Source organism: Simochromis diagramma, unplaced genomic scaffold, assembly GCF_900408965.1.
Source record: "Simochromis diagramma unplaced genomic scaffold, fSimDia1.1 OVJJ01000304.1, whole genome shotgun sequence".
Classification (NCBI taxonomy): domain Eukaryota; kingdom Metazoa; phylum Chordata; class Actinopteri; order Cichliformes; family Cichlidae; genus Simochromis; species Simochromis diagramma.
This window is the reverse complement of record NW_024387030.1, coordinates 15473280-15487778: the sequence shown is the minus strand read 5'-3', so window position 1 is coordinate 15487778 and position 14499 is coordinate 15473280. Positions and strand designations below refer to the sequence as shown.

General features: G+C 42.4%; 1 protein-coding gene across 13 annotated transcripts in view; it reads left to right on the top strand.

Moving 5' to 3' along the window:
• The first annotated feature begins 993 nt into the window (after window positions 1-993).
• LOC120739856 (ryanodine receptor 3-like) overlaps window positions 994-14499 on the top strand; it is a 104973-nt gene continuing 91467 nt past the window's right edge. For 8 of the 13 annotated variants that reach the window (XM_040041799.1, XM_040041797.1, XM_040041794.1 and 5 more), the window contains exon 1: window positions 995-1514. In XM_040041799.1, the coding sequence (XP_039897733.1) occupies window positions 1467-1514 (48 nt within the window). In that variant the 5' untranslated portion in view covers window positions 995-1466. Of the gene's footprint in view, window positions 1515-14499 lie in introns of all 13 variants that reach the window. The other 5 variants (XM_040041800.1, XM_040041798.1, XM_040041790.1 and 2 more) reach the window with 2 other exon arrangements.

Sequence of the window (14499 nt, the reverse complement as noted above, 5' to 3'; positions counted from 1 at the left end):
GCCTCGGTCGAACATGTTTAGAGTCGGACTTATGTCCAATAACTACCGTTTTGAAAGCTGCCATCCTTCTGGATAAAGTAATGTGCTCTCTCACATTTCCTGTATGGTCTAAATGGGTTGTCGCGGTGAGTGAGGTTTCGGAGAAACAGGCGCGTTTGGACATTTGCATTTGTTGCGAGTTAGATTTGCATTGTTGGGAAACTGGAGAACTGCAGAATGGCTGTTTCTACAACGGGTTGTATCCAACGATTTTAAGGTTTATCATTAAAAACTTAAATGGGCGTTAATATGATCATGATTGATTATATTGATGCTAATACAAATACTTCTGCATAACTTTGAAATATTACTTAATCCTTCGGATGCACTTTTTAAAACATCACAGGAAGAATAAGATGAGGAATAAAGTAACTAAGTATATATGGTGCAATGAATGGTGGAAGGACGCCATGTCGAGCTGGTCTTAGCAGTTTGGCGCACTGACGCTAGAGGGCAGCATCTCATCGTGTTGGGGCGCCTGCGTGTTTATTCGCTGTAGTTATGGAGATGAGCGAGCTTCATTATGCTTATGACCAACCTTTGGGTCACCAGAACGACCGCTGTCACAAATTATAAGTGAAAAGTCTTACTTTGCATTCATTAATATGTAATTGAGTTAATCAAATATCTGATAAATAATTTACAAGTGAGGTAGTAGTTGTGCAAGAACCCCCCCCCCCCCTTTTTTTTTTGTAATAATAAAAAAAGAGCTCTGTTAAGACATCATAGCAAATGAGGGAACGTTGTTCTAGATTCAGGCTGATTTTGGAAGACGTTTGCACTTCAGCGGTAGCAGTGACATATTTTCTATACAATAGTCATATCCACACTTCCTCAAACATTTAGAAATGATCGGCAACATAAAAAAAATAGAAAAAAAGGAAAACAAATAAATAAATAAATAAAATCCCGTCCTCTGCAGGGTGAGTGCAGGACCCTCCACACTGAAAGCCTGTGCGGGTAGTGGGGTGCTGACCATGGTGCTGATCTGGAAATGGCAGCTAGCGTGAATTTCTTGCGTGCGCCGTGGTGGGAGGGCGCGCTATACCCCACGCTTTAGCATGCGTGTCGGGAAAGAAATTAGCTTTAGACGGAAAGCGCGTGTGGATTTTTTGAATATTCCCGCTTGTGCTAATAAGGTCTGACGGTGACGTCGAAGACACATACCCCCCCCCCCTCTCCAGCATCTTTCGCTACAGGACTCGTCTTCTCCCCGTTTCCCCGCCACGCACCCGTCCCCAGTTGCTCCAGCCCTCCGATGCTGACACACACTCCTCCTCCGGGCGGCGAGCACAGGGGCGTGAGCGCAGGGGTTTTTGAGTGACACATGCTGCGGTAGTCTCCCGCTGTATGGCCGTGGATTAGCTATATGCTAATTTCGACAGGAGAAGGCAGCCAGCGGAGTCTGAACAGGCTCCTTTGCAGCCATGGCTGAAGGTGGAGAAGGAGAGGATGAGATCCAGTTCCTCAGAACTGTAAGTACATTACTTGTAAGCGCTGCTCTGATGGCTGTGGGAATATGTGTAGCTCTCTGTGTGAGTGTGTGAGAGATCATTCCTGTCGATTGGCTGCCACTTTGATTTACTGACAGATGTTATTCTGTCATGTAGCTTTCGATAACCCTCTCCCTTTGCACATCTCACAGGCGTTGACAGTGCCCTATTGTTTTGCGCATCGTTCACTGACAGCTATTGTGTTTCGTACAATCTCTGCCGCTAAGAAGTTCACAGCGGTATTTTCCCCCTCTTCTGCTGACAAACTTACCTGTTATCATTATGTGGTAACAGTTTGGCAGTTCGAGCTCTGCGATCCAACTTAAAATGGCTCACTGAATCAAGAGGCTTCATTGTTCTGTCACCGTCAATTGACTTGTTTTTGAAGGGAAAAAAATGGACCTCTGAACCAGTGTGCTGTATAATGCACTAACGTGGTAGCCTGGCAGCCTACACTGCCTGTCCAGACAGTCGCCCCAGGGTTCCTGTGCAGCAGCAAAGGTCTATGCAAATGAACTAAGAAGGAGCATCTTTGCAATAATCACAGTCTCACTGCAGCCAGCCCAGATTACCAACGCTGTCTTACTCATCAGAGACAAAGCTAACATAAACAGACAGTATTGTATGCTCATTAGATAGTGTATGATTAGGATTAAACGGGCTGAAGACTATTTTCTCTCCTTGGCTCTAGCTCCGCACTACAGTGGAAATATTTGCCACTTAGTGGAAATGGATTTCTCTAGCTGAGGATGGGTGTTTAAGCTCGTAAATATCTAGCTGTGTTTGGACTGAGAGGAACGCTTTCTACTGCTGACAATGATAGATGTTGACACAACCCGCTCATCCACGAAAAAACGCACCGAGAGGCATATCATACCCGAAAAATTACACGCTAGTCTCGGATAGATGAAGGAGCGCAGCACCTGGAGGTCTTCCAGATAGACCCAGAGACAGTAGGAGGTGTTCGGTTGCACACAGCACTGGCGCTGCTGCTTGTGGTTTCCCTTTATTAAGCTGCTTACAGATGCACAACCTGCTGTACTTGGAGGCACACACAGTAGCGACGTTGTTGTTGTGTTATGCAGATTACAGCCTTTTTTAAAGACTTGAACAGAGGTGTTTTAAATGACATTTTAATTAGTGATTAGATATTTTACAGCAGCGTCGGATAATTAGAGACGTCCAGCTTTAAAATGTGACTTTAGAGGCATGAGCAAGACTGGAAACCACAATCCAAGACTGCCCCTTCCTTTTCACTCAGAAGTAAGCTTATACCCCCTGCTCATTTGCCCTGCAGCCCCCCAACCTTTTAGCCACAGCACATAGAGGTCACCACATCAGCATGTCTGCCACTTCAAAATAGAGCTGACATTTCAGCACCGTTTCTTCTCTTTTCCGGCCTTGAATTTAAATGCCACAAATCCAGAGTTAAGATTTTTAAAGTCAACCTCAGGTGAGAGTTTTGGAATTGGCGGATTCTTCCTTGCTTGGCTCTTTGTCCAGTTTGTTGGCGCGTCACTGAGCAATTTTCGTAAACTCTGGAAGCAGAAGCAAGATGACACTGAGTAATAGAAAACTGCTGTTGCTTTTTTTTGTTTTTGTTTGTTTTTTTAGCGGCTTGTTGCATCCTCCACACAGGGAAGCGTCTGGCAGAATGGACGGTGTCAGGACGGCGGGCGCATGCTTGGTGCTCATCAGTGTAAAAGTGTGAGTGTGTGCATTTTGAATGCAAATGCGGAGCTGTAGCTGTGTGGTGCAGTCAGGCTGCACCAGACGTGCCACAGCAGAGCACAGTGCAGAAATTATTCATCAGTCCAAGTAAGGCACAGCTGAACCGCTCGGCGTAGAGGAGCAGAACAGATATGCGTGCGAGGATGTACGGGCAATGAAAGCAGTCCTGCAGAAACAAATGCACAGTTGGATGCACATATGCCTATCCAAAACATCACACACACACCCACGGTGACTATTCTTGCCTTTGCACTGATGCCACTTAGCGCACTTATGAGCGCAGATATGCTGAGGCTGTATTTCTTCCTTGCGTTGAAATGTTGACTGTTACTTGAGACGGGAGCTTGATAAAGCAGTTCGCAAACTGCCTTTTCTCTAACAACAACACAAAGTAATTTCCCTGGAGTGGTAGCAGAAATTACCCCTGCCGGACTGCTGCCTATAAACCCAACACAGTGGGAGGAAATAAAAGGAAGAGAGGGAAAGAGCAGGGATATCTCAGCCACGGGTAATTTGATGTTACAGGAAGAGGAACGGTGCTGATTGTGAGCCAGGAGACTCTGACAGAAGCTTCCCCCACAAACTGCTGTTTAACGTCCAAGGGTGCGAGGGGCTGTGCAGAGACTTTAATAAGTCTGCATATTCCACAGGCATTGTGTTCGCCCTGTTTGCAAATGTCCTCAAATGCACCGGCTCCATCAGCAGTGGCTTTGTAATAGGCCCTGTAGTGAAAAAATATCAGCTTATGGTCACATTGCTCAGGCTGCTCATTATATAAGGGTAGTTTTTTTTAATGAATTGCTTGCCTGCTCTGCGTGTGTTGTGTCATTAGTGCAGAAAGAAGAGGGGGAATAAAGCAGGGGGGCCTTAAGAAACTTTCAGTCCTGATGCTCGCCGCTCTTCTCGCTTTAATTCTCAAAAACCACCCTGTTAGCCGCACATGAGGGCACTCGCACAGCGTCGCTGATGGATGTATCCCTGCTAGGCTAATATCAAATTCTGGGGCTCTATTAGCAGTTTGAGTAGGAGTAGCGACTTTGAAAAGGCCAGACCTGAGCTGTGACTAATGCGCTGTGGCAGCGCTCGGCTTGTTTATGTGAAGGCACTGGCCTCACTTTGCATCCAGGCGATGACTGCCAGCGCAGCAGCACAGAAGAAGCAAAGCAATGAGCCTAAACAAGCGGCACCAGAGAGAGAAAACAGAAAGGAGTCTGTAATCTCAGTAAAACACTAATTTCGAGTGTGCCGCGCGCCGGCGGCCTCGGTGCCAGAGGTCGCTCGTCCTGTGCGTCTCCTTTCTGCTCCTTCGCTGCTGTTGCTCTTTTCTCCTCCATGTTTTTCTTCAGCTCCTTTCCCCGCAGATCAACTTTCATTTCCCTCTAATCGCATAGTTGTGAATAACTGCAGCTGTGCACGTTATTATCACGTGTCTTTCCTGGAGGATGTCATCTGCAATTTGAGATAGTAGCAAGAGTGCGAGGGTGAAGGAGCCTCACGCTGATCCAGAGGCAACCAAAGGTGCCCTTGTTCTGCAGTCAGAAACTTTCAAACGTGCACGACACCATCTTTCCTTATAGCTGAGAGTGGGTTCCTGCCAACCATTCATCATTCATATATCCATACTGGGGTACTTGTTTGTGCAGGGTTTGAGTGCCACAAGTATGGCAGGCTTGCACTGTCACTCACTTGGTCTTTGTATAATTATTAGAGATGACCATGAAATTATTCCACGGACGGGAAGTTCGGTTCAGCACATCACCGCGTTCTGTGTGACACCAAGGAGGCGAGCTTTAACGCTATTATGATGAGTGCTTCTGTCATTTCACGGTTGAATTAAAAAAGTAATAGCTCACTTTTGTTAGTGAGCGAAAGGCATTTCGAGTATAATGGTGCAGATTTTGAGCGCAGGGAAAAAGCTTTGTAAGGAAGCGATTTCGAAAAAATGTCTTTGTTTGTTGCTCCCCATCGTGTTGCCTTACCGGTGTTTGTGTTTTTGTTTTTGTGTGTTCGAAGCAGAGAACTGATGTTTTGTGTGAAAGCTTGCCTTTCCACGTTTGCGTACTTAATTCTTATTTCTGGCCTGCTCGCTTGGCGCGCGTGAAATCAAAAGGATGTGATGCATTATATACATATCACTGCTCAAATACGCACACGATCATAAAGCCTCATCACACTCCATCTCATAAAAAACTCAACTTACAGAGCGATAAGTTGGTGTGAGGTTAAGAGTGTAATTGTTGTTCAGCAGGAGGCTGTTTCTCTGTGTTGCGTGATGAAGATGGACAGATCAGATAGGCCTGGAATGAAGCCAGAGGGCCTGCCCAGAGACAACACAGTGTCAAGCTGCAGTAATGAGCTATTGATTGTGCCACCAAATGAAGAAATTTCCTCAGCAATGTCAGTGGCGTGCGGTAAGCAGGCCTGATTGATCTGGCGTTTCGGATATTGAATATTTAATAAGGCAGTGTAGAATCTGTATTGTGACTGCTGGAAAACATCAGAGGGAAAAAGCATGAAATTCAATATGCTTGAAGTTTTTTTTTATAATTAAATTATGAAAGGATGTGAAAAGTGATCTGTTTTATCTCTCGATTTTCTTATTGGAACTAGCATACGTAATAAAATTCACTGCAGGGTTTTTATCACTTTCTTTTCACATGCTTGTTTAAGCCACATTTGTGTAAAACAAACAAATTTCCATTTAAATCCACACTAACGTACACTTTATTCCCCTGAACTGCGTTTTCCCGACACAGTTCACTTTATCCAGAAACAAAATGATTTTCTTTCTTATCTTTACAAGCAGCATAGATGTATTTGAGTCACGGCCCAACAATTGACTGGAGTTAAGCAGCAAAAGCCTTAAACACCATAAGTCAAAGGAAGCAGAAGCCTCATAGGTTCCACCTCCTCCAGCCACTGCTAGCCTGTTGGTTGCTGTTGCCTCCTCCATCATTACCAGGGCCGTCTCCCATCTCTCTCTGGGCTTCTCTTTGCTGCTGCTTCTTGGCAGTTAATGTTGGCTCGCACACTCGAGCATATTCTGTTTTGCGGGATATGCTTTACTCTAAAAAGCTGTAGCTATCTATTAGTCATTGATTGTAGAAAATCTGTGATACAGATTTCTGCTTGTGAGGCAGTTCTTGGCTTTTCCTCTTAAGTACTTTTTTCTGAACTGTTTTGTCTCAGAGCAGAATATAGAAGATTTCTCTTCAGGTTAGCATAAAAACTGAAATCTATAAAGCCCCACTGGTGACTTTGGAGGTCACAATTTTGTTAGTGTGTAGCAGAAACTGCAGTTCATTTAAGAGTTACCTGAGGCTTGCACCAAAAACAGGTCAATCTCCATAAGTAACGTGAAAATGCCCAAATTAGCAGCACAAATAGAGATATTTACACCCTAATATCAAAAATTTGTTTTGCTCTCTTACAGCTAATGTCATAAAAACTATACAGCGGATGACTTTGTATATAGAGTCATGTGAAAAACTAAGTGCACCCTTTGATTCAGCAGTAACTTGAAATAATAATTTTCTGTGTGACATTTTCAGTCTCTCATGTCACCGTGGAGGATTTGGCCCACTCACTGCAGTCATTCTGTTTGATTCAGATTTGCTGGTGTTCTTGGGATCATTGTCCACTTGCACAGCCCCTTTTGGGCCAAGCTTTAGCCCTCCATCACTGTGCTGATAGTTGATATGCGCTAATATGCTGTGTTTGGTTTTCATTAAATGTGGTGCTATGGCCAAACATCTCTATTTAGGTCTTGTCTGTCCAAAACATATTGTTCTGGAAGTCTTGTGATTTGTTCCGGTGCATTTTGGCAAACCTAGCCTGTGCTGTCATGTTCTTTTTAGAAAGAAGAGGCTTTCTTCTGGTAACACTTACAAACAAGCCATACATGTTCAGTCTTTTTCTACTGGTACAGTCAGGAACTTTAGCATTTAATATTCTGAGGCCTGTAAGAGCCTGAGATCTAGCAATTGGGCTGTTTTTACAAAAAAAGCTTTGCACGGTTTGACCTTGGGGTGAATTTACTAGGATGTCTACTCCTGGGAAAATAGTGGCATTCTGTTAACACACCTTTAATGCTCAAAACCAACAACCAACTCCAGAAACTGCTGAAACTTCTGCTTTTATAGAGGTGCTTACACTTGTTTATGATCAGTTAATTAAGGTCATTTGATTAGCAGCACCTGGCTGCTTACTCTGCTTATTCTCATGGAAGCATTAACAGTGCACTTAGCTTTTCAGAGAACCCCGTGAAAGCTTTCTTTTTCACATGGCTGTAACTGTGTAAGTTGGCCACTCAAATTCGGTTAATACAGTCTGAGTTAAGACCAATGACTCTAAAAAACGTTGCACCCCACTTTAAAAGCATTATGGTAGTAATTAGAATCAAACTTATGAGAAAGGAGACCCCTTGAACATAAATCAGCGTAACTACTGATAATGAACGAAAGAATCTTTGGAAAAAAAATTATCTGAGGAGAATTTTTAATTTTAGTCTGACCCCAGTCCCATCCGCCTACATGCAGGAGGTGGGGTTTATGACCTATACTGCAGCCAGACACCAGGGGGCGATAGAGACGTTTTGGCTTCCTCCATGTTTTCTACAGTCATTAACTGTGTCCAGTTGGGACACAGCTAAGGTGGCAGTTCAGTTTTTGTGTGAGGTACATGCCGTTTTAAGCTAATCTCTCACTAGCCAAAGTAGCATCCCATGTGACATTTAATCTAGCATGAACATTACTAGCCAAGTTAGGTAGCTAGCGCGATACCTTAGAGAAGTTTACTGTTTACTGCCTCATCCAAATATGGTCATACCCAATTTCAAAAACACTACAGTGACTAAAATCCTGAACTCTAGGCTTCAGAACAGCAGTCTGAAAAACAGTGGTAATGACCATTTTTTTATACACAATTATATAGAGTCATTCACATGCTTAAATTATAGCTAATTATAGCTATAGGTTAATCAAGGCTGTTTCCTTCTTCCTTTAGTCTTCCTGTTAAGCTAAATCTAGTGTTTAGCTAAATATTTAAAAGGCATAATACCGTTAGCTACTTTCTCATTTAAATCTCGGCAAGAAAGGAAATACAAGTTTAAAAAGCACTGCTTGTAGTGGTCCTTTAGTTTCTCATTCACTTCATGATTTTAGTTGTTTTACAGTAACATGTGTGCTGCATGAGTTCTATCATTCTGCAAAGAGTTTGCTGCCTCAAAATGTATTGAAAAAATATCATCTTCCCATTTTTAATTACCTGCAGGAATAGCACCAAATCCACCCAGTGAGAAAACATTTGGCTCATTTAAAGTGTTTGCCAAACAAGACAGATGTTCGTCTGAATCTGTAGCCATGAACACAGTGCAGTATTCACTGAAGATTTATACATCAGGTGCATCAGATGGAAAAAAATAAAATAAAATGAAAACAGATGTAGGGGAGACCGGGGATAGTTGTAACGTGGGTCAGTTGTAACATTTCCAATTTCTCCAATCAGGGCTAAGTTTCAAATGATGTGACTCATCCTGTGCATGCCCAACTCAGTTCTGCTATCACATGTGAAAAATCAGCACATTTTGTCAAACACAGACAATTTAACACGAAAAAAAGTAATTTGTATGCCAAAAAGTAAGTTTTTCTACTTTATTTCAATTTGTAATAGCATTATCTGCTTTGCAGTTAAACTCATCAAACTTAAATTATGTTATTTGTATGTCTATGGGGATATATTCTGTGTAGGTCTTTAGTGCTAATGTTTTAGCCGTTGGCTGTAATGTTAGCTAGTTCATGGCTATAGGAGTCTGGGTCAGTTGTAACAGCAACAGTCTGGGTCAGTTGTAACAATAATGCAGATGTTACAACTTACCACACTATTACTTTAACTTATATTAAACAAGTTGGGGCAACGACATCAGCAGAGAGAGGTTCACTGGTCACATTTCTATATGTGGTTAATGCCATTGGCAACACAATTCCTCCACTGTTTGTGTTCCCACACATACATTATGCAGACCACTGTGTCAGAGATGGACCAGTAGGAAGTACTGGTAGTGGAAATAAATCAGGATGGGTGCAAGAAACAGATTTCCTCATCTTTCTGAAGCACTTTGCAAACCACACCAAGGTAAGCCATGATAAAAAGTAATGGAATTGCGATGCTGGTGAACAACTACATCTTTTCAGCTTCATTGTTATGTTCAAAATTGGTGCAAGAGTTGTAGGTTATAATGCCCACTGAGCCAATGAGGCCAAACTCAAGGAAGACCAACCAAAATTAATGAAATATTCAGTTGCAGAAAATTCCATAATTTGTCTTTTTTGGGGGGTTGGAATATGTTCAAAAGCTAGATTTCTGCATTCTGTCACACACACACACACAGCTACATAAATGGCTCTAAGTGCAGTCATGTGTTGAATAAACAAAGATTACATGTTAATATTTTGTTAGTACCCTTATTTCATTGTGTTACATTTCAGCCCAGGATATGTTACAACTAACCCAGACTATGGGGTTAATTGTAACATTTCACTCTTTGTGTTTGAGACCATACCATGCAATGGGTAATTGTGCTGCAGAGAAAATAGCTGCACTATTTAATAGCCGAGACATGTAAATACTTTGCATTACATTTTGAATCCACTACCTTAAAAGAGCTCCAATTTACAGACAGAAATGTCAAAAATGTTACAACTATCCCCGGTCTCCCCTACTGATGGCCTTTACTGCTGTGTCTGTGAATTCAGTAAAAAAAAGAAATGGTACATTTGTCAGGTGACACAGTCTGCTAAGATGTTTTTAAGATATTCCTACCTGTGCAGCTGATAGGCCTGTTACCACTGTTAGGCCTTTAATAAGCCATTTAGAAGAGTGTTTACTGCTGCAATCTGCTGCTGTTGAGGCTCACTTCGCAGAAGTTAAGATCCTTTTTCCAGATTTATTTTAAAGTGAACCTTGACGGTTATCTGAACTGTAACGCCAGGTCTTTATGCTTTTGGGTAATACACTTCCAGCCGTGTCACCTGAGCATGTCAGTGAAGAATCTTGATTGAGTCGACCGAGGGAGTGTAATTGGGTAATTTGCGGGATGGCATAGGTGCATCCAGGCGCAGCAACAATTGCTATGCTGAGAAAATCCCACCTCGAGGCGGGTGTCAAAGTCTCGGCCCTTTCAACTGATATTGACAGCGTTACTCATAAAAGATTTATACCTCTTTAACAACCCCCGCGTCGCACCACGCTAACACAGACAAGGAGGCATCACTCTTTTTATTGGGTCTTTTTGCTGCAGAGTCAACAATGTGTGTTATAAAAACATAAAGTACTATTCTGCCCCGGCAGCAAGCGAGGCAGGAGATTCATGGGCTCCAGCAAAGACAATCACAGCAACACACATGCTTGCTGACACATATCCAGCTTACCAGTGCTGTGTTATATTTTTAGTTTTCAAGTGCATTCTCTGCATTATACTGTAGCTTTTTTGTGTGCTCTACTTTCTGCTGGGACTCTGCAGTGCTTCAGTAAAGAGGCAACCTTTATAGCTAGGTCTGTGTCTAAGCCTGCAGGTGAGAAATGCTGGAGCTTTTGTATCCTTCTGCCCTGCTAAATATCTGCAGCATTGCTCAGCCCTCAGTAACACTCACTCCCAGCTCAAAGAAGCGTTACTGTGGCGGTATAACTGAGGAGCTGACACTACAACTTTCCCTTAATACGCTCTTAAGAAGCTCTTCCTTAAATGTATGACAAGTCAGAGTGCTATGGGCTGATTCTTTTTATGCAGTAAAAGTTACCCTACAAGAGGCTGCCACAGAACGTTGGAATAAGATGCCGTTTTCTGCACCAACACCTGCATTTTCAAGACATGCACCGAGGTGACATGACTCCACATTTGGTAACTGCTACTAATTCAAGTCTCTTTACCTCGGGATGCTTTTCTCTACTCTTGTACGCTCCTCTACTTTGAATCACAGCGGTGCTTTAGCTTTGACACCCAAACCCTTCACCTGGTCAGCATCACAAGTCCCTGAACAAATCGAGTTTGACACAGTGATGCCTCAGCTGTAGTTTAATCTTAACCCTCTCCTGTGCCAGGGGCACATTATGGTTATGCTCACATGCATAAAGATGAGCGCTCTGAAGAATTTTCATCAGGTCAGGCCTTAAAGGACAATGGGTATTTTTATCCTGGAGAAGCTGACACTGTGACCACTGTTAGAGCATATACAGTGTAGGAGACAAGTGGAATACTGTCAGTCTCTCCAGGATTATGCAGAACAGGTCAGAAGTCTGTTTCTCAAAGTTTGAAATTTGACTGCATTTGCTTGAATTCATTAACAATATGAGAAATAGAAAATTTGCTTTGTTTAAATGTCAGGCACACAGTTGTCCTGCACATCTGAAGTAAAGAAATATACACGTCATATCTTATTTGTCTGATTATAGAAAAACTCAAACTATTTGTGAGGCAATGGTTGGCTTGCATAGGAAGCCAGTCATTGGAAGTAACTGCTACTTGCCTTGAAATAGCAACACAAGTAGAGGTTACTTTGCACATAAAGCCATGACATCAGTGATTAGGAAATTCCCATTATGAAACCTTAAGTTGTATATTTTTCTCACTGCCACCTTGTTGTTTTGAAAATGTAAAGGGGTGGATCAGACTGTGAAGTAGTTTGACGCGGCATTCAGTTGATTGACAGTTTGTGATTGTCAACAAAGGTGTTAGCATATGAGAATACACCTGTTTATCCTCCTTTCTGACTAATTATGTGGTTTGAAGCTAGAACGCTACAAGCAGTGCTTTTCATTTGGGCCGATAAAGTCATCAGGAAAGTCTTTACTGAAGTCAGAGAGCAAGAGAGCTGAGGGACACTTACATAGACTTCTATATAACCGGAAGTGTTTTTGACTGTCTATTGTACGGTAAATAGTATATGGCTTTAGACTAGTTATGGCTAATCTCTTTTTCCAGTTTATGCTAAGCTAAACTAGCTAGCGGATGTTGTAGCATAATATTTACCATAGACATGACGCTTTTCCACTCTCCCAGAGTACTGAAAGCACCAGCACTTTCTTCTGTGATTTTAAGTGCTTTCTAACTAACATTCACACGCTATTGGATGCATAAGTGTGCAACTTTATGGGTTAATATCTTACCCAAGGTTATTTGGCATGTAGACTAGAGGGGGGCAAGGATCAAACCACCAACCTTCCAATCAGTAGATGAGCTGCTCTACCTCCTGAGCTACAGTCACCAGTATTTATTGTCATGTCTAAGTGACTGTATTTCTAAGGCGCAAATACAGACAAAATCCTGAGAGTTACAAACGCATTGTTTAATGCAGGCTAACATGTGTGTGTATATTGCTAACGCTAATTTCCAATGTAAGTCCAATGTGGACTTCAATAGGTCAGGAGTCATTAAGGACACCAACATGCTTGCAAACACTCACCGAGTGGTAGTTAAACCCTAAAAAGTACAACAACCTGAAATGGAGAGATTCACAGAGAAAAGGTGTGCGGTTTGAAATGTAATGGTTGCATCGGTAAGACACAACTTTGACTTTGAAGGCCAACGTTGTCCTTTTGCATTTGCGTTGCATTTTTCAAGTTTCACTACAGCTTGGAGAGTGAGTGTTTGGAGACAAGTCATATAGGGCAACAGCCAGCAACCATTCAGCAACTGTTCTGAGAGTACACAAATGAAATCAAAGCAAATCACAAACACAGATTTTCAGCAGGACTTGATTGTTGGTGCAAAAATTAAAATTGAATTTTCTTAAAGGTCTCTTGATTAGCACTTACAGTTCAACTTTGCTTTTTATGTTTTTGTCCATTTGTGTCCGCAACAACTCTGAGCTAGTCTGCTGCTGTCAGAATATTGGCAGGTCCTCAAATGTCGAATTATTTGTGTTTATGTAGAGCTGAAACAGGTTATGAAATTGCAAAATTAACTGCAATCACTGCTCTCTTTTATATTGTAGGCCACATATCCAGCACCTCCCGTTCTTGACCTGAAAGCAAAGCATAATTTCCATCCATCCCACACCACTTGGGACTTTCTTTAGTGTCACAAGTTGAAAAAGTGAGTCAAAAATCATGCTTGACTTGCTGCACATAGAAAGGTTATAGATGCACCTGTTAGTGCTGCTCTCCCTTCGGACCTCCAAGAAGGTTCTTACCCTAAAAATAAAACACATTGCTTGTGGAAGGGTAGAAGCAGCCTATTTTCCTTTACCGTGTGCTCTGCCACAAAGAGTCTCAATCCCCTTGTTAAGTGACGCTGCTTTGCAGAGAGGAGTGGAAAAGAGTTTGTTCCTTTTGATTTCTGGTGCAAGCCCGAGCTACAGTGCTGTCACATCTTGCCCCCGAGGCTCCCCAGTGTCATCATGTAGCCAGGGGAAAAATGCAATAACACCCCAATCTTTTTCCGTAGTCACTGTAATGCTTCAATGCCAAGCATGTAGAAACATTGCAAGGTATTTTTTTCATAAAATAGCCTGCATAGACCTAAAGGAAGGCAAGAAAGGAAGGAGCAAAAGTGCTTACTTAGCTTTTCAGATTAAGCCACCGCCAGAGAGGCAAAGTAGTAGGTGCAGTCAAACATTTTATAGCCTCCCTGCTTCACTCCTTTGCTACAGAGGCATGTAGACAGTCTTAATATCTCCAGACCTGAGTAAGGTTGGTTCTGCCTTCAGGGCTTATCTCTTATATAAACTTTATCCTCAGGTGAACTGTAGCGTTCTGCATTTTCAACTGAGTTTTCTACACAGTACCTATACCATGATATACACACTTGCATAGAGCTAACACTGTGCTACAAGCAGGAGATGCCATTTTTTACCTCGTGCTGTTTGCTTCACAGTGATAGCCATACCTGTCTAATCTTCAAGATGAATTGCCTTGCTCCATATGGTGGCTACTGTTCACAGCTGTATAGTGCGAGTGTATGTCGATTGGGTAATTAGAGAGTCCAAGACTGAATCCGAGGTGGCCATATGTGGCAGATGACACATGAAAATCGATGGGCCCATTGAACCACCGGATATTAGATTATCTTCCCTTTGATGGTATTTTCTCAACTTTGTACTCTTGGAATGTCAGATGAACTTGTTGGATTCACTGATGTGAGGCTCTATCACTTAATGAGAGGCTATGTATACAAATGGCTTGACTCTGAGACTTGTCGGGGACTATCTGGCAACAACCAGTCACACTGGAAAAATGTGCG